This window comes from Miniopterus natalensis, chromosome 17 (genome assembly GCF_054644295.1).
Source record: "Miniopterus natalensis isolate mMinNat1 chromosome 17, mMinNat1.hap1, whole genome shotgun sequence".
NCBI classification, from domain to species: Eukaryota; Metazoa; Chordata; class Mammalia; order Chiroptera; family Miniopteridae; genus Miniopterus; species Miniopterus natalensis.
The window spans coordinates 880723-905917 of record NC_142097.1 but is presented as its reverse complement, the minus strand read 5'-3'; the positions used below and the strand labels follow the sequence as shown (position 1 = coordinate 905917).

Genomic DNA, 25195 nt, shown 5'->3' with positions numbered 1-25195 from the left:
GGGCTGGCTGGGACAGGGTGAGCAGGTAAGTGCCAGTGGCTAGGAGAGGCCCTGACCTGAGGCCACCTGGCCCTTGTGTGTCCACTGCCCGAACCACCCTGCCTCTTGTAAGGAACGCAATAGCCTTGGCAGAGAAGCTTGAGTTGCCTCTTTTGCTTTGCTCTGGGGCATCCCCAAGTGCTCAGAAAGAGTGTGGGGCTTGTTAGGCTTTGGCCTCTGCTCCTGAATGGGAGAGAGCAGAGGGGCAGCTGCTGAGGCTGCCATGGGACGCAGCCCCATGAGGGCAAAGTGCCTCTTGCATCTCTGCACACAGGATGTGCTCCACTAACAGGACACTGAAAAGCGTGTCCGGTCACCACTTCCTGGCCTTACCAACTCAGGAACCACCAACTATTCTGTTTGTTTAATAAACAAACTAACAATGTTAATAAATATGGGAAAAAACAAAAGAGAAGAGTTATTTTGGGTTCCTTTCCTCTCTTCTTGTTCAAAGAGATGCAGTGTCACTAGGAAGAAAGGGACTTTAAAAGATCTGGCATGGCCACAGCTGCCCCAGGCCACCAGGGGGCACATGGCAGGCACCAGGGTCAACCACAGCCCGGCCTACAATGCAAGAAATACACTTGAGAAGTCACTCAAACTACAGCCTGAAAAATGTCGATGACAAGTTTCAGAGCAGGCGAGGCTGAAGGCCTGAGGCCAGGGCAGTAGCGCTTGGGGTACCACAGAGCCAGGTCCCCACAGTGGAGCCAGGTCCTTTTTCTTTTCAAGTGGAAACCAGCAAGTTTCTAACATCAGGGTTGGAGGAGGAAGGCAGTGAATCAGGAGATATATGAACCAGAGAGTCTTATGGGGGAGAATGGTTTTCCAACTCAGGCTCCGGCACCGAGAATTTATGAGAACTTTTCCTGGTTGCACAGAAATCCAACAGATGTAGAAAAAAAAGCGGGGGGAAGAGAGAAAGAAATGCTATGGTGGCCTATGAATGCAGCCTCCCAGGCTGCCCTCACCCACCTGGAGCACAGCCGCAGTGAAGCCCAGTGCCCTCCCCGACACCAGCGGGAGCTTAGCCCACGAAGTTCCGTTCTGACAGTGGCACAAATGCTACTTGTGTGGCTTACCAACCAGGGTTAGAGGAAGAAAAGGTCACCTGACAGAAAACCAGGATGCTGAAAAGAGAACGAGCGGGGCCAGCCAACGGTAGGACAAAGGAGGCAGGAAGAAGGCCTGCTGGGCCAGGTGTAGAGCTCAGGTCCCAGAAGAACCAACCCACAGAAAAGTGAGGCAGTGGCCCCTGGGGAAGGAGGTTCCCTCAGACTTTACCTTGTCACATCCGGGGCAGAGGTCGGATGGACGTGCTTCATGATGGTCTGGATCCAATTCCGCCGGATTCCAGACGTCATAGCAGAGAGGGTGAACTCACCCTCCTTCGTCTACACAACAGACAAGGCACTATCAGTGACCGTTGTTGGCCTGCCCACCCTCAAAAGAAGTCCTGCAGGGAAGACTGTAGCCAGGTGGCTGTCTCAGGAGCACCGTGTACACCCCACTTGGGATAAAGGAAATAGCAAAACTGTGGACATTAATTTGCTTTCATGGTAATGGAAAACTCAAGTATCTCCCTCTGTTGGATTCAGAACGCATTTACTGAGTACCTACAATGTCCGGGCACTGAGGTGACTTACCCTGCTCTTTAAGAAACTCCCAGACTGGAGGGAAAGAGTGTGAACATGTGAGGAGCAGTGGGGGAAAAAAGGCCCACAGCACAGCAGGGCTGGGCTTTGTGGGTGGGGAAGGTTGGAAGGTGGATGGGGAGGAGGTGCACATCCCAGGCAGGGGAAACAGTAAGAGCCCAGGCCTAGAGCCATGCAGCCACACTCATCAGCACACAGGGCAATCAGGGAGAGGACAGGCACGCACGAGGCTGGACAGGCAGGCACAGGTGTGATGGAGACTGTGTCTCTAGGGCTGAGAAGAGGGAGGGAGGCCTGCTGGGTGGTTTGGGCAGTTGTCCAGGAAATTAGAATTATCTAAGTGATGGCAGAGGTGATAGAGAAGAGGGAAGGGAGCACTTCTAGGACAACCACTCGATTCTGTGATTTGAAGGAGCTGGTGGGACATCAGTCAGGACAGAGGAACACATCTGTAGTGTGGGGCAGTGCACAGACAGGAAGGGAGGGAAGCCAGATGGGGGAGCAGAGAGGAGGCAACATGGCCAGTGAGGGTGGGGAGTAAAGTGTCCTCTGGGGCACCTGGCCCTGCACCACCAAGGGGCCCTGCCCAGCACCTCCTAAGGAGGAGAGGGATGGGAAACACGGGTGGCGGTCTGCATGGAGTCCATTTCTCTGCTTCTGCACCTATAGGCAGCTACCTCACAGAAGTGAGGGTGTCAGTCCTGTTCTTCAAGCTGCTCAGGCTACTCAGGAACAAATCCATGAGACATGTTAGCAAATCAGCTGATGGGAAGATAAAATTACCACGATGGTTTTGGGCTGGGTACTGGTGTGGCCAGGGACTTGCTTGGACTTGACCTCATCTTCCACCTTAGGCCCCACCAGCATGCCCATCAGAGACAGCACACAGCCCATGACTCCTCTCCTCTGGTTTTCCCTTGTTGTACTCTGAGGGTGGGGGCATGGCCTCCAAGCAATCTGAAGCACTGCCCCCTTGTGCCCTGGCCCTCCCTGTGACCCTGAGACCTGCTCACTCTGCTGGGGTCCTCTGCCTCCTCCCACTCCCAGCTATGGTTGTTCTGCAGTCTGCTCCCACCAATCTCCATGTTCTTTCCCATGACCTCATCTTCCTCTTTCCCAACTGTAGGTCCACACTTGTGGCTGCCTGTCTAATGTTCTCAGAGAGCCCATCACAGCCAGAATTCCAGATGCTCTACTCCTTTTGTGAAGTCACCTCTGCTGCCCAACTTCGGCACAAGGCCTCACACCTGCCTCCTCCCTCACACGGCCAGAACCATGGCTCAGGTGTGCTTCCTCCACAGTGCCTCTCAGCCACTCCTTTCTCTTCTGCCCACCACCACTGTGCCTGCTTAGTCTCCTGCCTCACCCTTCACCTTCCTGCATGTCCTGCTGGATGTGTCTTACTATTGCACAACTACTTTGTGTCTTCCTCCACGTTCCAGTACATTCCACAACATCAGGTTCAGACTGACTTCTGACCAGACACTCAGGGCTCCCCTGCTTGGCTTCTGTACTTAGCTCCCTTGTAGGTGCCACCAGATCTGGTGGCCTGGCTATAAACACTGCATACTCATTCCTCCACCCTTGCCTCTCAAGATCCTAAAGCTCCCTAGTGACACAAGCTGAGACCCTCCAGGACCCGCTCTCCCACACTGAAATCAATCTCTCCTGACCTAGTCCCTTCAGTCCATGGGGCTCATGGAAAAGCATCAGAACTTGGAATAAACTCCTGCCTCAGGGTAAAGTGAAGGGGGTCAGACTGACAGGTGACAGCAAACCACATGGTTTAGACCCTAGAATAATTAAGTTGTAACTTGCTCAGTGATGGGAGCTGACTTACGTGACAAGCAACCTCTTACCTTAGGATACCCTGCCCAGAGAAACCTTTGGGGTGGGGAGGTCAGGTGAAGGTGGACTCAGCGTGGGGCCTAGAAAGCCAGAAATCATTGTCTCCCAATGCTGTCCGAAGACAGAGGCTCAGGCCCAGCTCATGGAGCATGTCTGTTCCTCCTGCAGGGACCAGGGGCAGGAGAGCATCATAGCTGGGTGGCTGAGACCCTAAGATCCACCAGCTCCTGCCCTGGCCTCATGCAGAGCCATCTCCGCAATTCCAACTATGGGTTAGCACCCACAGGGAGGGAATGCCACGGCCAGCAGCCAGGAGGATGGGGGCAGGATTTCGTCTTATAAAGAACACTCTGGCCTTTGGGTCTGAACCTCAGTCTCCTTTTAAGCTTGGTTAATATGAGTCAGTCTCAATGTGCCTGATCTGCTTTGAGTCCAATGATACAACTGAGTTTTTGCACCCAAAAATCTGAAGGTAAGACCCTATTAAAGTTCCAGCCTTTTGTGAGAAACAAAGCGCCAGGGGCCAGCCCTTGTAGTGGCAGCTCTGCCTGTCAGGCTGTTCCCTACCTATCATGTACTCATAGGGCTCTGTGAGGAAAGAGTTAGCTTTGCACAAAGAGGCCTGGTCTTTGTACTGGCTCCTGAGAAGTAACCTGTGAACCCTTGTTATTCAGGGTTGAGGCTGCTATGCTTTAAAGACGAGCCATAGCCCGGCCGCACGTGGCTCAGCGGTTGAACGTCGACCTAGGATCCAGGCGATCAGGGTTCGATTCCCGGTCAGGGCACATGCCCAGGTTGCAGGCTCTATCCCCAATGACTCTCCCATCATTGGTGTTTCTATTTCTTTCTCCCTCTGCTGCCCTCTCTCTGAAATCAATAAAGATATATAAAAAAAAAAAAAAAAAAAAAAAAAAAAAAAAGACGAGCCATAGAGTGAGAGGGCTGGGGCTACAGGCCACGTGAAACCAGCTGACCCCTGAGGGGAGGCCTGGAGACTGTATTTGACCACATGGACATGACTCAATCAATCATGACAGTTAAGAAACCTCAATAAAAACTCAGGATACTGAGTTTTTGGATGAGCTTCCTGATTTGGAAACTCACAGCAACACCAGGAGGGTAACGTGTCCCTGAGGACACAGAAGCTTATGTTTAAGGGCCCTCCCATCAATTCTCCAGGTGTCTCTTCCTTTGGCTGGTTCAGGTTTATATCCTTCTGTTAAAATGAAACCACAATTGTAAGTACAGTACTTTCCTGTGCTCTTTGAGTCGTTATGGCCAATTCTTGAACCTGAGGATGACTTAGGGCACTCGAGAGAGAGCAGACGTGGCAGTTAGGGGATGTGTCCTAACCTTGAGCCTGGGTAACGCAGGTAGCCCTTGAGCCACCAACTTTAATAAAATGGCCAATGAGAACTGTCTTATTTATCTAACTAGAATATTTTTTTGAGGCCAAGGGCAATGACCTATTCGTCTGAGTCCCTTACAAGGTGGGGGAGGGGGCTTCAAGAATTTTCAAATTTATGATTGGAAGGGTAAACTAAAGAATAAGTGAATAAAACCCTAGCACTCTGCAATTTAAATAACCAACTGTCATTCTTATTCCCCATATCCTACATATCCTTCCAACTGTCCCAAACTCCAGGACTGAAAACAAAGAAGAACCTTCAAAAAGCTTCAAAACAGACTTGAAAGATGCTAATGTCTAATTTTTTTGCTGAGATTACAAATTCGGGGGTGGGGGTCAGGTGCCACAGGACTGAGGAAGGAATAGGACGAGGTGCCAACACTGATGGGAAAGAGCACCTACTGAGTAAGCATGTGAAGTCAGGCCTGTGCACAGTGCCCCTGGACTAGGACATCAGGTTCTCGCAGAAACACCCCAGGCCAGTCCAGCCTGTGTTCCCACCTCTACACCAAGCCTGTCTCCAAACTCCACCCCTGGGCTCACATGTATCTGAAAGCCATAATTTCTTTGGACTGGATACTCCGTGACATCATAACATGTAGACAAGTCAATTTCCCCATCCAAGTCAGCCGCCTGCAGAGAGAAATAAGACCTTAAGAGGTTTAGAAATAAAAGTCAATACTAGACAAACAAGTTTTCATGAACGATTTTGTGTGTTGACCTTTTTTTTAGTTGAGCATATACCCTTGCCAGCGAGGATACTGCTTGTCCTACACTATGTGGAAGCATCAATGCCACCATTTCCCATGTGTATCCTGGCAAAGATACCCCATGCTGAAGGTTCTCCAATGTGCTGTCAGAACTTCTTTATGCTCTTAGAAACTGAGGACCCCAAAGAGTTATATGAGCTTTATCTATTGATATTTACTATATTCGAAATTAAACTGAAAAATATTTAAACATTTTGAGAATACAAATAAGCCCATTTAGTTTTTTAATAAACATATTTTTAAAAAATCAGTGATTAGAGTGGTATTGTTTTGAATTTTTACAAATTTCTTTAAAGTCTATTTTGGCATGTCTGTTTCTGCATTCTGTCTAATGGACACACTATTTTGGCTGAACTATATGAAGACAGTCTGACCTTACACAAAAATGGAGTTGAAAAGGGGAGATGTATTTTAAGTCTTTAAATAACTGTGGTTATATTTTGGATAAGTGGTAGTTTCTTGAAGGTTAACTACAAAATGGAATCTGAAGTCACATCAAGGAACTTTCTGTACTTGGTTACATTAAAATCCAGTTTACCCTGCCCTCTGAATGGATCTTTTACCCATGCACAACTGTGCAGCATTATGTATCAGTCATTTGGAAGACAGTGAGTTACACACTTTCTAATGTTGAGACATCTCATTTGTAAGATCAAATACTGCATCTGTCAGTATCACCACCTATTTGGTCAGGAGTCTGTAAGTAAAGGAAAGCTGTCAGGCTCACGATGATGAATACAAGTTTCCCAAAGTTCCAAGTTTTGCTTGAAAGCTCATCTTGTAGCACTGGCAACAAATCCTGTCAGTTGTTTTCCTAAAAGGAACAGGCTCACTTGGTTCATTTTGAAAACTACGCCTCCTAAACACCCAAAATGAAGGAGCAGTTTGTTTGCTAGCTGTTCTTTCAGGCAAGGAGGGCATTCCACAGGAGCAGCTGCTGCCCCACGGGCAGTGCAGAGAGAGGCATGAGTGCTTCCCCGGGACAGCCATCGTACCTTGGTGTGCGGCAAAAGTGACTTATGCTTACTCCCATTTTGAATCACAGAGTATTAAAAAGATGGGTCTTCAAGGATTGAGACTTAATAAAATTAGAAACTTTCTCTAATACCTGCATGTGTGGTGGTGAAGAACACATGGCAGCAGGACACCTGCTGCTCCAGCCGTAACTGGGCTGAGGCACCAACAGCTTCACCCACCACTGCTTTTGCCAGCAGTGCAAATGTGAATACAATAAAAAAAAGAATCAAACAGCATCTTACTTTATAACAACAGTTTTGAGTATCCCAGCCCCCTATAGTGTCTCCAGGGATCTAGGGCCCACCCCCCAAGAACTACTAGTTATGCAAGTGGCAGCCACCCACACCTGTCTATGCCCACCTGTGTCACCGCACTCCATTAAAAATTTAGTTGTTCAGGTTCAGGGTGTGTAAATATATATAACCAGCCCCTAATGATAGACATTTAAATTCTTTTCAACCTTTTGCTATTAGAGAAGTACAGAATGACTAACCCTGGACACAGGTCTTTTTCTATATGTGGGAATATATCTGAAGAATTCCTGGAGTGGAACTACAGGGGACTGAACTACACTTGCTAAATTGCTAAAAATAAAAAATAAAAAAATTTATAATTGAGGAAAAAGCTCCCTCTGGTTGACCCTTTGACTGTGGACCAGGACTGTCAACTGGCTGATCAAGTCTATCTACCATGTTCTATCCTCACCCAGAAGAGGGACAAGATTTTAGCTCAGTTCTTCAAAAGACTCGGTACACCACAGAATCTCTCTATAGAAAAAACAAAACTGCTCATTCTGAATTTTAAAATAAGTCATCTTTCAGTGTTTTTCAAACAAAGAAGTTGCTCAAACTCACTATGCCCAGGTGTCTACAGCAGTGCCTCAAAAGACCCCAATGTTCCAGGTAAACCAGTCATGAGAACATCGAAAGCTGGTTGCAATGTGCTCAGACTTCCCACCAGATCTGGACTGGAAACCCAAGATGGCAATGCAGTCACTCGTCAACAGAGGGGGGGCTATAGCCAAGGAGAAGCAGTGGTGCTTGGGAGCCTTGGGCTCCCAGATGCTGCCTGAACCCTTTCACCTGTCTCCCCGGTGGGAACAAAGCCAAGACACTCACCTCCTCGGCCACTGAATCCCTGTAGTATCTTAGGCTTTGATCAGCAAGGACAAACCAGTGTTTCTTCCACTGAAATGAAAAGAGAGACTCAACTACTATACAGCACATTTCCTGCTCCAACGTGGTCCATGCTAGAGTCCTGGGGCACTTCCCAGAGCACATGTGAAACAGAGAGCATTCAGCCCCTCCCACAATGGCAGACACACAGACAGGACCCCGTTCAGGCTGCAGGCAGCTATGCACACATGATTTCAGGGCACTCGCTAAGCCCTGGCTCCCCAATGACAGGGCAGGGGAGAAAGCTGGGGTGGGCCAAGGCTGTGGGCTCTCCGTAACCCACAGCGGTGTGGCTGGTAAACAGTGCTTCCCAGTCCTCAATCTCAACCCCAGGCTGCAGTCAGGAGGCCGGGCCTTAGAGCTGAAAGGTGGCTGTGAAAACAGCATCTTCATCCTAAGGAGGCCACCTGTGAGCCATTGCCACTGGCTGGTTAACCAGAGGGGCGCGCCCACCTGCAGTCAGCAGGTGCAAACCAACCAGCCAAATTCACAAGTCTTCACTGTGAGTAGCAAACAGTGAGACTTGAGTCTTCAGGCAAGGCAAAGAGGACTAATATAGAGGAGAGAGAAAGAAGGAATGTTTCGGCACAGACGCTCAGGGAGCAGGTGGGAGAGCAGATAAGGTTTGGGGCCTCTCGGTATGACCTAGCAGGCTTCTTTTCATGCCTCCTTGGAGGTCTGGCCTTCTTGCTCCAACCAGGGTCAAGGTGGGGCTGGTAGGTCCAGATGTAAATGGCTCTTCCTGCTTGAATCTTATAGTAAGAATGTACCACAATGGCTCTCCCAGGGCTGCAGCTGAGCTGGTATCTCTGAGTCTTGCTGCCCTCAGCTGCTGTCTACTTGGCTGCTTGTATGCAAACACAAGCCAAGCCTACAACCAGAGGCTTTACCTGTCCCTAGGAGGATCAGGTGGGGAGCTAGTGTTGGAGGATGTCCGCACAGCCTGAGGCCAAGATCACTGCTGAGTACTATCACATTGGCAGCAGGCAGGCCTGCCTGGCACCTCTCCAGAGGCCCCACCCCCTAGTGTAGCAATGGGGGCTGTGAAGCTCCACTTTTCTGAGGAGATGGGGGTCTTGGCCACAGTCCTTGTCCATGACACCGGGGGTAGGCCAGAGGTGGGGGAGGAGCCAGTGCTCACAGCTAGAGATAAGGCCAGCCCGACCATGCAGCCACTCCCAGCCGCTCAGAAACCAGAGGCCTCTGCACACTAACCTGGCCATCCTCATATTGCTTGGTCAGCCAGCCTTTCTTGAAATTCAGCAGATCAGGCTGAGAAAAGAAGAAAGAACAGTTCAGAGGAAAACACTGCGGTATCCCAGTCATGGGCAAAGGGTGACTGACAGAGCAGGCATTTCTGTCCATATCAGGCAGGCACCAGGAAAAGGGGTTTCTTTGCCCACCAGACAAGCCTGCATGGCATCCCCTTGCCCCAGTGGGTGCTGCCTGCTGCCCCTCCACAAGCACGCACATCTCTGAGGGAGGAGATGCTGGGATGGGCAGGCTGCTGCGAAGGAGAGAGCCCCGCCTCATCACCCTGTGAGCAGACGAAGACTGCCTGGTGCTTTGAGACAGGCCCTTGCTCCTTCTGCCTGGGAGGTGCAGAAGAAAGGCACAGACGGAGAGTCACTGAGTGTATTAAGAGAAGGGGAAGGTCTACAGTGACAGCTAAAAGGAGAATTCAGAAGGTCTTGCAGAAGCCAAGAAGACTGAGAAGACAGAAAGCAGAAGACCAAGGAGCAGAGACCATGTCTGGTCTTCAGCAAGAGGCAGCAACAACCCTGCCAAGACCCTCAGGCCACTTATCTGTACCAGGATGAATTTCGGTCTCCATTTCCCTACAAGGAGCAAAGCCAGGACTGTAGACAATGAAGAAGGGGGTGCAGGACCGCCAGCAGGGCTGGAACAAGGTGCTATCCCTGCTGGTCCCTCCTGCACCTGTGCTGTTCACATGCCCGTTAGGATCACCTGCAGCCCACTTGGGCCCCGCTTGTGTTTTATGTCTAGTACCCATAAGGCTGGTGCTTCAAAGGAACATAGATCATCCTTCCTCTCACCCCACATGCTTTCTACTTTTCTACAGCCATCTTGAACAGAAACAGGATGTGACATCTTTTCGTATTCCAAGGACTGGGAGTTAGAACAATGTACAGTGGCAGGACAATGACCAACACTACCCGTCTGGGAGCCTCTGCTCCAACCCTTTGAGCAAAACTCAGAAATCAAGGAAAAATTAAACTTCCTCCAGGTAAAAAACCACCTGTCCTTGCTTCACAGTTTCATGCCAATCTGGCTGGTGGCTCCATGCCCTGGAGGGGGAGAGGTGGCACCAGCCCCGGGCTCCTCAAGAGGCTAAGGACAAGAGCAGAGAGGCGCCCCAGGTCACCATGCAAATAGCTGTCTTTCTTCCCCAGGGCCTCTGGCTTGTCGCTCCTGATGGGAGCGATGGTGCCACGTGGACTCCCTCTGACCACTCCCTACCTGCCCCCTCCACCACTGCAGCTCAAACACCTGGAACAAGGGCCTATTCTCCCTGTGGTGAAACCCCATGAACAGGACAAGTGCTCCCAGCAAGAGGGGGCTCCTGCCTCCAAAATGTGCCAGAAACAAATACCCCAAATAAGAACAGGGGTTCTCTGCTTTGGCCCTGATTCCCTGGAGTCAGGATTCTGCTGCCTTGGCTAGGTGGCCTCCTCCACTGGGACCTCAGAGCTCAGGATGCCCACAAAAGCCCAGAAAAGAGAAAGAAACAGAGCAGTCGCTTCCCACACACAGACACAAGGGCCCGTGCACAGAGAGGACAGCCAGCACAGATTCACGGACAGAAGCAGACAGTGACCTCAAGTGACAGAAGCAGCAGGAGCAGCATCTCCAGGACTTGGTGCTTGGGCGCCTGGGCTCACCGTCAGGGAGGACTCCATGGACCTCCTGTCCAGTGACTTGGCTCTTCGGTGTGGAGACAAGGGGGAGGCTGAGGTGTCCGGGAGAGGAGCCGTGGGGGCTTCACTGGGGAGGTCCTGTGGCAGAGAGTAGCCGCTAGTCAGTATTGTCAACACTGGCAGGAAGCAGGGAGCCCAGCAGCCAGAGCTGTGGGAGGGTCAGGACTGTAGAGATCTTGTTCCAAGTGAATGCTGTTTTTGCCAGGACAGAGGACAGGAGCCTGCGTCCCAGACTTCCCATCTAGCGCCTTCTGCTATTTGCTTCAGGCAGTGCGTTCTGAGATGCCCTGGCTGTTGAAGCACTTTGTCTTTCAGACACACCAGTCACGGTCACTCTTCTGGTCCCGCCCACCTGCCCACCCCTTCCATCTTGGGGGTCACAGAAGGAAGAGCCCTGAGTTATGTGGCTGCAAAGCAGGTCACCTCAGGAGCCCAGAGAAAAACTGGGGAGGCAGATGAAGATTAGACACGTAAGGCCACAAGAGGTGGGTGGGCTGCTCAGGAGATGGACTGGAAACAGTCTACCTTGTGGAGTGGAGAAGGGAGGGCTATGGCTGCCACTTGAAAGAAAGAGAAGAAAGGCGTTCAGCCTGTGGCCAGGCCGCCTCAGAGAACAAGAGGCTCTAGTACCACCAAGGACCTAACGATTGTTAGAATAGCCTTTAGCAGAGATGGAAAAAGCTCTAATAGGAAGATGCAGAGGACAGGCTTTTCTTTAAGAAGTTCACTAACTGGAAAAGATGAGAGACCCAAGCAAATGACTATGAAAGAAGAGCAGGAAGCCCAGCAGAAGTGTGCCCAGGTGTGTGCTGAGGGCCTCACAGAGGGTATGGGTCATGTGCTGATGTGCCCCATCAAGCCCCATAAGGCACTGCTGGGCCTCAGTGCTCACCCGCTTCCTGGGGAATGCCCTCTTCTCACTACGGCCCTGGCGAGTGTCACTTGAAGGTGAGGGCCCGGCTGACAAATTGGTCTCCATGTGCTCTGCCTTCTCAATGTCCAAGGCTTCAAATTTCTCAATTACCTGAGACCTCCTGTAAGAGAGGACAGGAAGCTGCTGTGGGGAGACAAAGTCACTCCACAGACCAAGGTGGGTTTGGTCTCAGGTTGCAGAGGGGCTCCTTTAGTCAACAACCCCCTCACGGCTGGCCCATCCCAGCCTTTCTCTGGGCCTCCCCTTCTGTAGCATGTGGACACAGTACACTTGGTCAGTTCACCTCTGACACCCCTCCCTGAGCTCCCTCTCTCCCCATGCAAAGGGTAGAGATGTGCAGGGGCGGGCAGCCACTCATGGGCAAGGGCATCCCCTTGCCCTCTGCCTGCTGCCCCCCAACACTATAGGTCCCTGCATGGCCTGTTGTGTTGACACACTCGGCAATCACACAGCTCATCAGCGGGCATCCTCTCCTGAGCCACAGACGTGATCAGAAGGCAACCACCACCTTGGAAGGGGACAGCCCCTTCCTCATCGAATTCCTAGCAGATCATAATGTAGCCCCCACCCCAAAGTGTCCAAAATTTAGCAAGAAAAAGGCCCATGAATTAACATTGTTTCTGCCAACAGTAAAAAGAATCAAAAACCAAATTAAAACAAAATAAAGCAAGTTGATTTCATGTGAAAGGGCCGGCGGCATCATCAGGCCATCTACGGCTGGAGACGGAGCTGAGATGGGAGCGAAGCAGGCGGAGGAAGGGCGAGTAACGTCACAGCCACACAGCAGGAGGAGGTGGGGGGGCAAGACCTGGAAGAAAAGAAGGCTGGGAAATGAATAAACAGAAAGGGACTGCTTTTTAAAACCAAATAATGGTAAATCAAAATTATTTGAAGAATTAAAGAAACAAAACCCAGGTGATCACTGAGGAGGGGAGACCATCTTTCTCTCTGAGTCACAAGGAGTCTCCATGATGGGTGTGCGCAGGGAGGGCAGGTGGGGCACACTGGGGGCCTGGGTTTTGAACGTTGACAGGTCACAGGACCAGAGGCCTGTCTTCCCACAGGGATACCCAGGCAAGTGCCCTAAAGTTGCCTCTTAGGGAGGGTTTTGCGTTCTGAACAAGTGGTGTAGAGTCAAGGGGAAGGGAGTAAAGGGCCTCTGGGCCCAGGGGACTAAAATCTACTCTATAAGGATGAACAGAAGCAGCAGCCTCAAAACCTGAGAACCTTCCCCGCATCCCCCACCCCAGGACAGCTTTTGCTCAGGGATGGTTGCCATTAAAAATGGGTATCTTAGGGTTTCTTTATCAAGGAAGGCTCAATACCAAGGGCAGAACTCTGGGCACCTGCACCCTCTGCTCCTCCCTGTGCTTCCACAAGAGTGGGAGCCCCAGTGCACTAAAGCTCCTGCGGAGTCTTCTCCAGGAACAGAACTTATTCCCAGGCCAGCCTGCCAGAGCCAGCAGTGCAGGGAGGCTGAGGAAGGGCAGCAGGAGAGGGCATGCGTCTGAGCTCAGGAAGCTAAGGCAGAGGCAGAGTTCCCGGAACCACAGGAAGCTCTTGCAAGTGCTCAGCGTGGTTGGGTGGGTGATGCATCCCCATGCCCGACCATCGTGGTGAGATTTGATAAGATTCCAGGCCTGCCCCCAGGCCTCGGTGCCACCACTTGCTGAAGGAGAGCCCCTCCAACTGAGGCCAGGATCTAGAAAGCCCCAGGAGGGCCATGAGGAACAGCTCTTGGCTGAGTCACATGTGGACTGCATGCTGCAGAACTGCCAGGGTTGCAACACGAGGAATCAGATGAGAGAAGAGGAGAGCAGCCCTTTCTGCAGCCTCTCCACATGGATGGGGCTCTGGTGCAATCAGCTATGTTTTCTTGGCAAAATGGGAAGTTTTTAATTTGGTTCCCTTGAAGTACTAGATGTGTGACCACAAATGCCTCCCTAAGCTGGCTGATAGCACACAAAGCAGGTGCTGCACCGCTGCTTGTCAACCTCTCCAGGTTCTCAGCACACTGGAGCCAACCCTGGTGTTAGTCACCAACAGTTCAACAAGGGCTATGGCCTCCCCATGCTTGCTCAACAGCAACTCTGAAAAGCAGAGATGATCAGCCCACACAGGACTGCTTAAGGGCCATAACTTTTCAGGAAACCAACTCGCCATCCCCAGCGGGGCCCTGGGCAGGCCTGGCTCAGCTGCCATTCTAGGTATCTGTGGTCAACAACCTGCCAATGTGGGGTTCTGCTCTACTCAAACAGGAGACAGGAATCCAATCAAGCAAAGGTCAGCTACTGAGGACCAGAGAGCAGGCCTCGGGAAGTGACAGCAGCCAGCCAGATGGCATCAGGGTCAGTAAGAAAGTGACATTACAGTGTTAGGGTGCAGAGCTGGTTGGGTCCCAGGGGTGTCAACACCAGGTAAAAAACCATGATGGCAAAGAGCATGCGAAAAGCAAAGCCCCGGAGATGCTGTCAGCCCCAGGCCACTAGAGAAGAATGAGTTCAAAGCCAAGCAGGTGTGCTGAATGTTAATTCTCTGGTCTGCCCCTAAACCAGGGCGTGCTGCCCACACACAAGCCTTCATAACAGCAGCCTGCCCGCAGGCCAGCACAAAGCCTCTCCAACCCTGGTGACTGGCCTCCTAAACTCCTGGCAAGTCCCTTTACTTATATATTTCCTTAATTGCTTAAAGGACAGCCCCAGTCATGTTATGGGAGCAAGGCCTTCCCAGTTAACAATCCTGCCGGACATGTGCCCCAGCTCCACTGTTCTGGGCTGTTCCCAGGAGTAACCCTGCTTCTGAGCCCCTATCTCTGCATCTACACACTGGGGATGCTGATACAGGCACCTCATGGGGTTACTAATGAAACAGGAAGCCAACCCACTGCTTGGTGGGGTGCTTCCCAGGCAACAGGTCAGTTTCCCTCTCTCTGTCTCTCAGAATTAGATAGATTCTGTTTTCTTCTCTTTCAAGACCAACAACTCTGGGTGTCTTCTCCTTATCCTGGAGGTTAACCCACAGGTCCTGTCTACCTGGCACATGTGGGAGAGTGCACAGGTGTTAAAAAGAGAAAGAAGGACAAGAGAAATGTACTCTGTTCCCTGCCAGCCCCTTAAGGGGTGCCCACTGCCACCCTGGCCTGTCCCCACAGCATGCCCTGACTCTGAGCCTTACTAGCTTTCGTTGGACAGTGAGGACATGGCAAACACTTCTGGAACTTTTTTGGAAAGCAAACTTCTTTGGGAACCTAAAGAAAACTATGTATTTTTTTTCCACTGGAAAAATGTACACATAAGACTTTAGAATGGTTTAGAGGGGTCTGTGAGCCTCCAGCAGCCTACTGGTTATCTGGGTGAGAACCCTGTTGTTAGGCACAGAGAGAAAAAGGCTGCTTACAGATTAAGGGTGGAAACTCTTATGGGAGGGGCACTTGGGCACTCTGGTCCAGACATGGGTTGGGAGGCCTCAGAGATAGAATCAAGCTCTTTCCCCAGAGCTCTGGGAAGTGCAGGGCCAGTGGGACAGAGAAAGGCAGAGCCCTGCTCTCCCCAGACCACAGTCACGTTCCAAAACCCCACCCTTGTCCTAGGCCCATCATCCAGCCTCCTCTTTCCCCAGGAAGCGGTGGCTCTGCTCAGTCTCCCCATTTCACATTACAGCCAGGCCTGAGAGCGCTGCTGCCAGGCACCCACAGCTTCCCAGGCTGCTTCAGCTGCCCTGTGGCTTCCTATGGAAGCAAGTGCTCAAGGGAAGAACTATGCTGCCACCCTGCCTCCCTGGGCTTGGCCATCTCCCCTGCATCTCCTTCCATGCCCTTCACCCGCACCTAGAACTGGTAATGACAAGGAGAGTTTCTGCTATCACTGTATCTCTGGGGTCTTCTGCTTCCGCTGTCTCCTCAGAGAACACTATTGGGCCAGGAAGGAAAATATCCAGCCACACAAGGCCCAGGCAGCTGAGCGTACCCTCCCAGGTGCCATTAAGGTCCCAGGGCTAGAATGCACTCATGAGGAGCAGCTGCCCCCTGGCCCACACCTCTGGGTACCCAGAGATCCTACATTCTGACCACCAGGAGCTGAGTTCTGGAACCAGAGTGTAGGGTCAGGAGGGAAAGGATCCCCACATGCTCTGAACAGAAAGGGAGAACAAGCGTGCTCCCCAAGGAAAGCTTAGGCAACACGTGAAGGGGGTGGGGGATGTGTAAAGTGTGTGAGAAGAGTGCATAAGAGTAGTAACAATATAAGTGTGAGACTGTATGTGTGAGTCCATGTGCAAGAGAAAATGTGTGAGTGTGCAGGACAGACTGTGCAGGGTTCGGGAGAGTCGGTGTGCCTGTGTGCGCACATGCATTCAGCCCTCTAATCCCCTCCTTACCTCCTCTCGTTGCCAAACAGACGGGCCACCTCTTCCCTGCCAGGGCTCCGGGCCCGAGTCCTACGCTCCAACCGCCTTCTCTCCACCTGGAAGGCTTCTCGGTGGCTGATCCTGACGGCCTTAGGGACGTCGGCCAAGGCGGCATACTGCCTGCTGGCTTTAAAGGCAAAGGTGCACCCCAGTCTCTCTGCTCCCCGCCCCCCAGTGCTGCCGGAGTCCATGTGAGCGGGAGGCTGGCTGGCCACATCCAGAGAGCCAAGGTAGCTGCTGTAGACCATTCGACAGGGGGGTTGAGGACCTGGGGAAGGAAGGGGATGACCGAGCTCCTGGGAGGGCGGTCCGGGGCCACTATACCTGTTATTGGGGGTGCTGGGGCTGGGAGGGGAGACCGGCTGGGGCAGCTGCTGCTCCTCGGCCTTCAAGTCCTGCTTGGTCTTCTCTAGGGAGAAGTAGCCACTCTCTACCCGAACTTTGCGGCCACAGTCCATGCGGTCACTATTCATGGTGCTCTCTTCTGGAAGAAAGAGAGGGAGGTAAGAGAGACTCTCAGCCTGCTGCCATCTTTGGTTTCTGAGGATGTTTTTAAAAGCCCACAGATATCCAAACAGAGGCCTTCTTTCTACTTTCGTCTCCAAAGGCCAATGTGGTTCCCCAAGGGCAGACAGGGGATGGGAATAAATCTCCTTTCCACTGTGCCTCAATCATTTCTCCCCTAACCTGACTGCCTCTTGGTCAGACTGTCATGGAGGCCCTTCACTTCCAGTCTGGGGGCTCAACTGGAAAAGAAGGATCCTCCTCCCTCCCCCAAAAAGGATGTCCCACCAACTACTTCTTACCAAATATCAAGGAGGAACCAACTAGCCATTTAGTCTTTGAGGAGGGAAGGAGCAGAGGACTTGTACAGAAACCAGAGGAGTTAATGAATTTTTGATACAGATGGGTGTGTACTACCAAATGAGGAGTGAGGCAACTTTTGCCCAAAGCTAGTACAAAATGCATTTTGGCCAGAATGAGCTGGGTCAGTCCCAGTTGTCCACTTGTCTTTAATGATCTGGACAAAACATAAATACGAAAGCCAGCCTGTGATTTGTAGAGCCTTCAAGGGCTTGAATGAGGGAGGCAGAGACTGCTGCCCTGCTTCTGCTCAGGCAACTCCAAAGTGCTAAGTGGACAATGCATGGTGGTGCCGATTGTTTCCTCTCCAGCACCCTCTTCCCCTACTTCACCCAGAGAAGAGGCCTGGCAGATGGAATGGGGAGGAGGCTAAGACAGCCCTAACTACCGCTGCTCTTAGGACACAGTGGGCTAGGCTAAACCTGGCCATGAAGACATAACTGCCACAAGGGACAGGAAATAAGCCTCCCCACATACAGACTTCATTACAGAGCATTTTCACTCTCACAACACCCACCTGAGGCTAACTAAGCAGGTGCTGTCCTCCTTTACAGATAGGCCTCAAGAGCTAGAGGGGCAGAGTCAAGGCTGGAGCCCAGGGATCCCAGTCCCACACCAGGCCAGGCCCTGCCCAGGGCTGATGGACATAGGAGGTGAGAGAGTCTTAGGTGTGGGGCTCACAACTGAGCTGTGCAGGCCCCTGACTGAGCCCTAAGTGCCAGCTCTGTAGGGACAGAGCCTGATCCAGCACTGCATTGGCCACCACTTACCATCTTCGCCCTCCAGCCCAGGTTCCCTGAGGGCGCTGGTAGGAGGAGGCTGGCTCTGGCTGGGACTCTGAGCTGGACTCAGGCTGCTCCCATCTGGCTGTTCCTTGGCCCTCATTTCTTCCTGCCAGAGTGTAGACTTGGTGGTGGGGACTTTCTCAGCACTGGGGATGCTGCTGCTGGTGGTGACGGCCATCTTGGCTGGGCCTGGCTCCTGGGGGAGAGATGGTGTCTGCAGAGGTACAGGAGCACCAGCCCGAGCTAGCCAGGGGCCTTGGGTGCCTGAGTGTCTGCTATAAGATCAACTACACAATGTCAGGGGCCCAAAATTCCCAAAAGGGAAGGCTCAGAAAATAGAGAGGTCTTGGTCAGGGTAGAAGCTCCTTCTGGATAGCAATGTTGCCTTTTCTCCTTTGCAGCTCAGCAAGCACCCCCATAGAGCTTGGTCCCATGGGCTTCAGGCCAGGTCTGGCAAATGCATGGAACAAAGGCTTAGGGTTTCTGCTCATATCCTTAACACCAAACACACGCAAGTTCTCCCTGCCCACGAAACTAGACAGAGCCCAGAGCAGTGGGCCAGACATTAAAGGCAAGACCACAAGTGGGTGGTTCAATCTGTCATTCCTAGACTTCCAGGTGCTTGGGATATGATAAAGGAAGCTGAAACAGGGTGAGGAAAGAACACACCACTGAGATGGGCCCAGTGGGGTGAATGAAAGCATGTGCTCACACAGCATCCATATCGGGGCCAGCCCTTGGCCTCACCTACACTCCTATTTTTGGTCCTAGGACGCTAAAATGAATCTGGGACAGTGTGTAAAGGAAGAAGTCATCAGATGCAAACCAAATATACCACTCAAATCTGCACTCACACCCTCCCACCCAACCCCTGTACAAGCTTGATGGGAATCTACAGTCTCAATCCCATCTCTCCCAGGTCAGTAGCGTTGATGCTCCGTGGGAGAAGCATTCGTGCAGGAGGCACTTAGACACAGGAAGTCCAATCCCAGAGTGCACAGGGCACTTCAATACTGCAACTAGAGCCCAGACAAGGGTGGGTTAGCTGGACACAGGGAATCCAATCCCAGAGTACACAGAGAATCTTCACTCAACACTAAAAACTAGAGCTCAGACAACAGTGGAGCCGGGACCACCAGCTGCCCTGCAGTGTGCCAGCTCACATCCTAGCACAAGCCCCCTGCCCAGCCCAAAGACCTGGGTGCCAGCTGCTGAGGGGGTTAGATGGCTTTGGGCCCTCTCAAAAGTGAGGTATATATATCTTAACTGTCTTCCCCAAAACATGGGGGGTGATGTACAAATGGCCACTCTCCCACTCCCATCATGGTGGCCAAACCTTATTCTTGAAAACCTACTTTAACTCATATTTGGTTTGGGGCTCTTGTAAGAATTATAGACGACCAACACAGGTTATGTGTTCCCATGCAGACCCAGTATAACCACTGGCGCATTAACTAACAACTATGTGCATCAACTATGTGCTGGGCTCTGCATCGGCACTGTAACACCCAGTCCACACCAACCCACCTCGCAGTGGGGGAAGAGAGGCTTGCTCAGCCAATAAGGGAAAAAGTGAGGCTTCAAGCGTCTTCCAGCCCCAGGAGTCAAAGGAGCAGGAGAAAGGCCCAGGATTGGGGGTGCCTTGGATGGGTATCCTGGAGGACCCACCAAGAAGCCCAGGTACCACGCCTTACAGGAAGGATAAAGCCGGGGGGCTCTTCCCACAGACCCAGGACACACACGACTTCCTGCTGCATTAAAATTGCAGCAGGCCCAATTCCCAGGCTGGAGATTCCCAAGATCTTTGTCCCCTCAGAAGAAGGGGGCTTCTTGGAAGAAAACAGTGATGGTTTCTGACAGTTTCCTGGGGGCTCCAACAGAACCACTGAGCTAAGGAGACTCAACTCCAGGGCCACTTGTCTCTTCAGTCAGCACCGCTGCCCTCCCTTCATGCCCCAGCAGCAATGCTCTCTAAGTCACTCTAAGTCTTCCTGCTGTGGCCCCTCCCAACAACCCAGGGCCTTCTGCTGAAAGGCCACAGGCCAGAGGCTGGGCTGGCTTGGCTCTAATGGGCTCAGGGTGGAGCTGGATTCCTCCTGCGGAGCGGGGTGCGGGTGATGTGAAGACCATCCTCAGTGAATTGATCCCCTCTGTGGAGGGGATGCTAGACCAGGACAGGCAGAGGTTGCCAAAAAGGGCCAAAGAGTAAGGAACAGGCAGCTGTGCTCATGAGGGAAGTGGCCTGGCTGCTGGTGCCCTCAGCCCCACCATGTGGGTGAAGTGCCCATGGCACACATGCAGCCCTCTTTGATGCTTGGGGTCATGACCCTAGCACTGGGGTGGGGGTGAGGTGGCAGGAATCCCCAAGAGACAGAGAAAATTCCAGGCCTAAGATCTAAGGGGCTCTGTCTGGGAACTTGGGGAACACATGCATTTCCCAGCACCAAGCAGTGATAAACCCACCTCCTGGCCCCTGGGCCTCCCAACCTGTGCAGGGCTGGTGACGACCACAGCTCCCTGCCCATGCTCCCCACTTCTGGAGGACTCTCCCAGAGCACGAGGGCCCTGAGGGTGGCCAAGGTCCACAAGGAGTCCTTTTTCTCTCCTTTGGTAGCCTGATTCCTCCTGCCAAGTCAGCAGGAACAGAGAGACAGTCTGGCAGCAGGGACAAAACCATGCTGGCTTCCAGGAGAGAGTGGATGATGTGGAGAACCCTGGACTCTGGGTACAGTTACTTTTCTTCTCCAGAGCAGATGTTTGGAGAGTAAGATTGTGCACAAGCCAGGCCAGGGCTGCATGGCACCAACTTCTGCTCCCCACACTGTTACTATTGTGGCAAAGAGGGTGCTGAGGCTCATGCTGACCCAGATCCTGGCTGCCTATACAAGAGGAAGGAGGAGAAGCACTAGGTTTTCTATGTGCCAGTCCCTGTGTCGCTGGGACAGCTGCATTGCTCGTAGGACTGTCAACACTATAATAATCTTTGCTGTTTATCTGGCTGCTCAGAAAGGGTTTTCATAGCTGGGAGGAAAGACAAAAAAGGGTAAGGAGGCATGCCCCAGCCAAGGGGCCTGTGTCCTCCATGTGCTAAGCAGACCCCCTATTTGGAGTGGTTTCACAGAAAGCCTTTCTTCCTACTTCCTGGGCATGGAAACCGAGCAGGGACCCAATGGAAGGAAGGGTTCTGACCCGGAGTAGGGTGTATTTCTGCTCCCAAGCAGAAAACAAGATGACTAAGAAGCAGAGGTGGCAACTCACAGCACACGTGACCCTAAATGGGCCCAAGTGCTATACCAGGAGGGACGTGCCTCAGGGAACATTTTACTATGGTCTCTGAAGGCAGGAGCAAGGACCAAGAGCCTGGGGAGCTGAGGAGATGGAAGGAGCCAGCCTCCCAAAGCTCCACTTGATAAAGTGAGCACCCGGCTTGCACACCTGGCTAAGGAGACAAGTGTCCCCTGGCCTCACAACTCTGGAATGTGGGGGGAAGGGCAGTAAGATCTCCATCCTTCCTGCCCTGGTCATACCCTTGGTAGATTATCGTTGCTTCTCTTAGCTATCTCAGCACCTCTTGGAATGAACAGGGCCCGAGTAAGCAGCAGTTCCCGGGAGCCCATGCCTCTTAGGCCCCAGGCTTTGAAGGCTCTGATCAGGGCAAGCCTGTCTCCTCTTCCTGCCCTGGACTCAGCTGGGAGCCCCCGGCCCTGAACGAGAGGCTGTGTGCTCTCTCTGCAGCCTGATTCTCATCATCCCTCAGGATCCGGCTTGGGCCCCTCTCTCTGACGTTCTCAGAAAACCACTTGGTGCCTATACTCTCCAAGGCCCCAACTCCCAACTCCTGAGACACTCTTCATGAAGGGAACCCTGGGCTCTCCTGCCTAAGTTTCCAGAGGGCAGGGTACAGCAGAGCAATGCTTCCAGCTCCCCACTGGTTTGATCTGAAACTACCCTGGGCCATAGAAAAAGAAGCCGGGGTTCTTGTTTCTACGGGAGCCACTAAGGGTTTAGGCTTTCCCCACAGTCCCATCTGGGATACTAAAACACTTTCAGCATCAGACTGTGGAGGAAAAACCTGACCAGAGATCCCCAACTCTCCTCTGGAGAGGCTCCACAACACCCCATGGAACTACCTTACAGGGGCATGGACCCCGGTGAAAGTTCACAGCTTCCAGAGACCAGTGGCCTCCAATGTGATAGTCTGGAAAGCAAGCAGCAGAAGGAAGAAACCCATCCAGGCCGGCCTCCGTCAGGGCTCAAGAGAGACTGAATGGAGGAAGCTGGGACCCCAGGAGCCTCGGGAAAGTGGGTAACTTCCCCACATTTTGATCACGTGGCTCCTGCTACCAACTGAAAAGGTAAAGTTTGGCAGTATCTGGGGGGAGGAGATATCATGGGGAAGCGGACAGCTAGGGAGCTGGAACACAACCAAATTCCTGGGGCTGGGCTTAGTGGTCTTCTACACATGGAGGTGCCTTACTTAGAAATGCAGTGGAGCCCTGGACACTTACTCTGCCCAGACATCCTTCTCTCAAACCAGGCAGCTCTGGGGGATGTGCATGTGTATCTGCTAGTCCCCAGCAAGAAGCTGCACTTTCAGTCTCCAAGGATGGCTCTTAGTGCATCTTGCCAATTTCTTGCCAGGGACACTACCTTCTGGGGCTGCACTCTATCGGCAAGAAGCCAAGTCATGCATGTTCAGGGGAACCCGCAGGGCGTGGGGGTTATAGGGAAGAAAGGAACCCAGGCCAGCACACACCTCCTGATCCTGCCCAGGCCGACTTCTGTCACTTGGTGAAGCAGAGAGCAGCCAGTGAGAATTGCTAACCTCAGGGGTAGCCTGGTTCTGCCATGGGCTGACTCTCTGCCAGGCTCTGGGCCTTGCAAGATGCCAAGGGATCCCAATCTCTATCCTGTTCACTCTCAGGGTCACTGTGAGACTCGATCAGGCAAGGCAAGAACACTTGGTAACAGTAAAATTTGGAGCAGAGAGAAAAAGAGTAACATTTACTGAGCACCCATACTGAGCCCAGTACTTCCTTTCATGCTCACAATAGTCTAACTAGATTTCAACAGGCCCATTTTGTAAATCAGTTCACTGAGGCTCAGAAAGGTTAAGTTGCTACACCAGGGCCCCAGGAGTGTACAGCATGGCATGGAGCTGCAAAACCACTTCTGGTACCGAGCCCCTGTACATGGCATGGGAGGGAAGGAGGAAGAAAGTGGCCTCTGGGGGAGGACTAGAACTGGTGAGGCCACCCCAGCCACCTCCCACTCTGGTCACATGGAAGTGGGGCAGGGACACAAAAATCAAGACCAGCGCCAGTGTTTTCCATTTATGGTGAAAGCCCAGAGCAGGAGTAGGGTCCCCTGAGAGCCCCTCACTTGGCCAGAACACTCTAGGACCTCCCTGCCCAGCCCCCTTTCTCAGCCTCCTGTCTTCAGAGTCATCGCTATGTGGAAAGTGGAACTGAGCTGAGGCATATGAGGAATGTGTGTAGCAAGCAACCCCTCCCAGCATGTTCTTTGTTCCCCAGCAGCAGGCAGGACAGCCAGGAGAAGGGACACATACTGTGCTACTGCTACTCAGCACCTGTCTCCTGGGTGGAAGCCTCCTGAGGGAGCCCCAGAGCACACAGGCAGGCCACCCTGTCCCTGCAATGGACACATGCTGTGCTACTGCTACTCATCACCTGTCTCCTGGGTGGAAGTCTCCTGGGAAAGCCCCAGAGCACACAGGCAGGCCACCCTGTCCCTGCAATGGGTCCTGCCCAGTGGCTCAGAGAGAAGCATGCAGACTGCAGCCCACAAGCCATCAGAAGGAAGAAGAGAGACAGGCTGGGCTGACCACTACCTCAGCCCTGACCTGGGCCCTTCCTCCACCCCCAATTTTAGGCGGGGTCGTCTAACTTTCCAAAATTCTCTCACTTCTATCCCCAGCTCCACTGCGGAGAAGCCAACTGGCAAACCCACTGCCTACCTGTGGTGTGGGAGGCTCCACTTTCCGCTTCTTCTTCTGGTTCTGCTTGTTGGTCCTGGGATAGACCATGAGCATCTCTAGCCATCTGGGGAGAAAAGAGAAGAGAGTAGGTCAGACCCCTGCTCTCAGGGAATAGGATCCTGCCTTGTTGAGTGGTCCAAGTACCAGGTCCCATGCTTCACCCAGTGGCGGGCCTCTGAGCACCCGAACAGGGCCAAGCACCAGCCAGATTAGAGCCTGCCACTGCCAGACAGGAACTGACAGCAGCGCAGCCCATGGCAAGCACAGACTATGCGGGGACCAGGTTCGGGTGCTGATCCTTCAATGACCACAGTGCAGCTGGCCCAGGAAGGACGTGAGCTGCAGTGTGGTGGAGTGGCAGACCTGACCACTGGTTCCAGAGTGCAGGCATGTCACTGTCCCTATCTTCAGTGCTCAGACTCGGCTCTATAACTACCCTCCAAGATGGATCTGGTTAGCGCACAGATGCATTAGACTGGGAGCCATTCAGGGTTCTCAAAGTAGGAAACAAGGAGTCTTGCAACCAAAGTTCCCCACACCAACTCACTTCAGGGGCTGAGCAGCTGACCTGCTCCTAGACCCATTCACTCACCTCTGGGCCCCACCTATACAGTGAGGGCGCTCGGCACCTCAGCTTTGGTGAAGCCTGGCAGAGCTGCCCAGGGACCTACAGCAGGGCCCACATGCTGAAAATTCCACTCCAGAACATCATCAAGAAAGGCAGCAGGGGAGTGCAGGAAGAGCAGAGGGTGTAGATCTGGATCTGCTACCCTCTAACCACAACCCTGCAAGGCTCCCAGCCCCTCTAAACTTCAGTCATTCTCTCTGAAACCAGGGCCTAGATTAGGCCCTGCTATGACGACTTGCCTCACTGAAGCTTTGTAACATTTGGGAGGCTTGGAAGAAGGGGGATAGGAGGAGCAGAGGTCAGGAGTGGCCTGGTGAAGAAGGGTCCCAGTGCTCTCTCCAGAGGAGATGGTGCCACAGGGAATACTGGTCCACTTCTTCCCAGAATACTAGGGTCCATGTTAAATCTTCTGCCAGCTTGTGACAAGGGCCGGTTGTGGTGGCTGAGCTGCAATGTGAGGGAGAGTCCGCACTAGCAGCACTGTGGCTGGAGGGTGCTGTGACTACCAGCACTCCAAGCCTGGGACAGGGAAAAGGGCTGGTGTCTTAGCACTCAGAGGTACTTCCTTAATTTGGGGTGGAGGAAGGCTGGCCATATAGTCAATGGCCTTCTGGGACAGCCTCAGGAGGGTGTGCTGGTTGTGTAGTTGACAGCTGGTGCCAGGAAAGTGGGCTGTGGGGAATCATAGCATCTGAGATCAGGGGCTACCCTTACCGCAACTCAGCCCAGGG

The 25195-nt window shown here is 52.6% G+C and overlaps 1 protein-coding gene across 6 annotated transcripts in view; it reads right to left on the bottom strand.

Moving 5' to 3' along the window:
• The window catches only part of MPRIP (myosin phosphatase Rho interacting protein), a 150522-nt gene that overhangs the window by 38906 nt on the left and 86421 nt on the right, over positions 1–25195 (bottom strand). For 2 of the 6 annotated variants that reach the window (XM_087825734.1, XM_087825732.1), the window contains exons 5-13: positions 23816–23900; positions 17824–18052; positions 16514–16673; positions 11744–11885; positions 10816–10929; positions 9128–9184; positions 7856–7924; positions 5494–5583; positions 1324–1433 (exon numbers count right to left, since the gene is read on the bottom strand). In XM_087825734.1, the coding sequence (XP_087681860.1) occupies positions 1324–1433; positions 5494–5583; positions 7856–7924; positions 9128–9184; positions 10816–10929; positions 11744–11885; positions 16514–16673; positions 17824–18052; positions 23816–23900 (1056 nt within the window). Of the gene's footprint in view, positions 1–1323; positions 1434–5493; positions 5584–7855; positions 7925–9127; positions 9185–10815; positions 10930–11743; positions 11886–16159; positions 16674–17823; positions 18053–23815; positions 23901–25195 lie in introns of all 6 variants that reach the window. The other 4 variants (XM_087825736.1, XM_087825735.1, XM_087825733.1 and 1 more) reach the window with 3 other exon arrangements.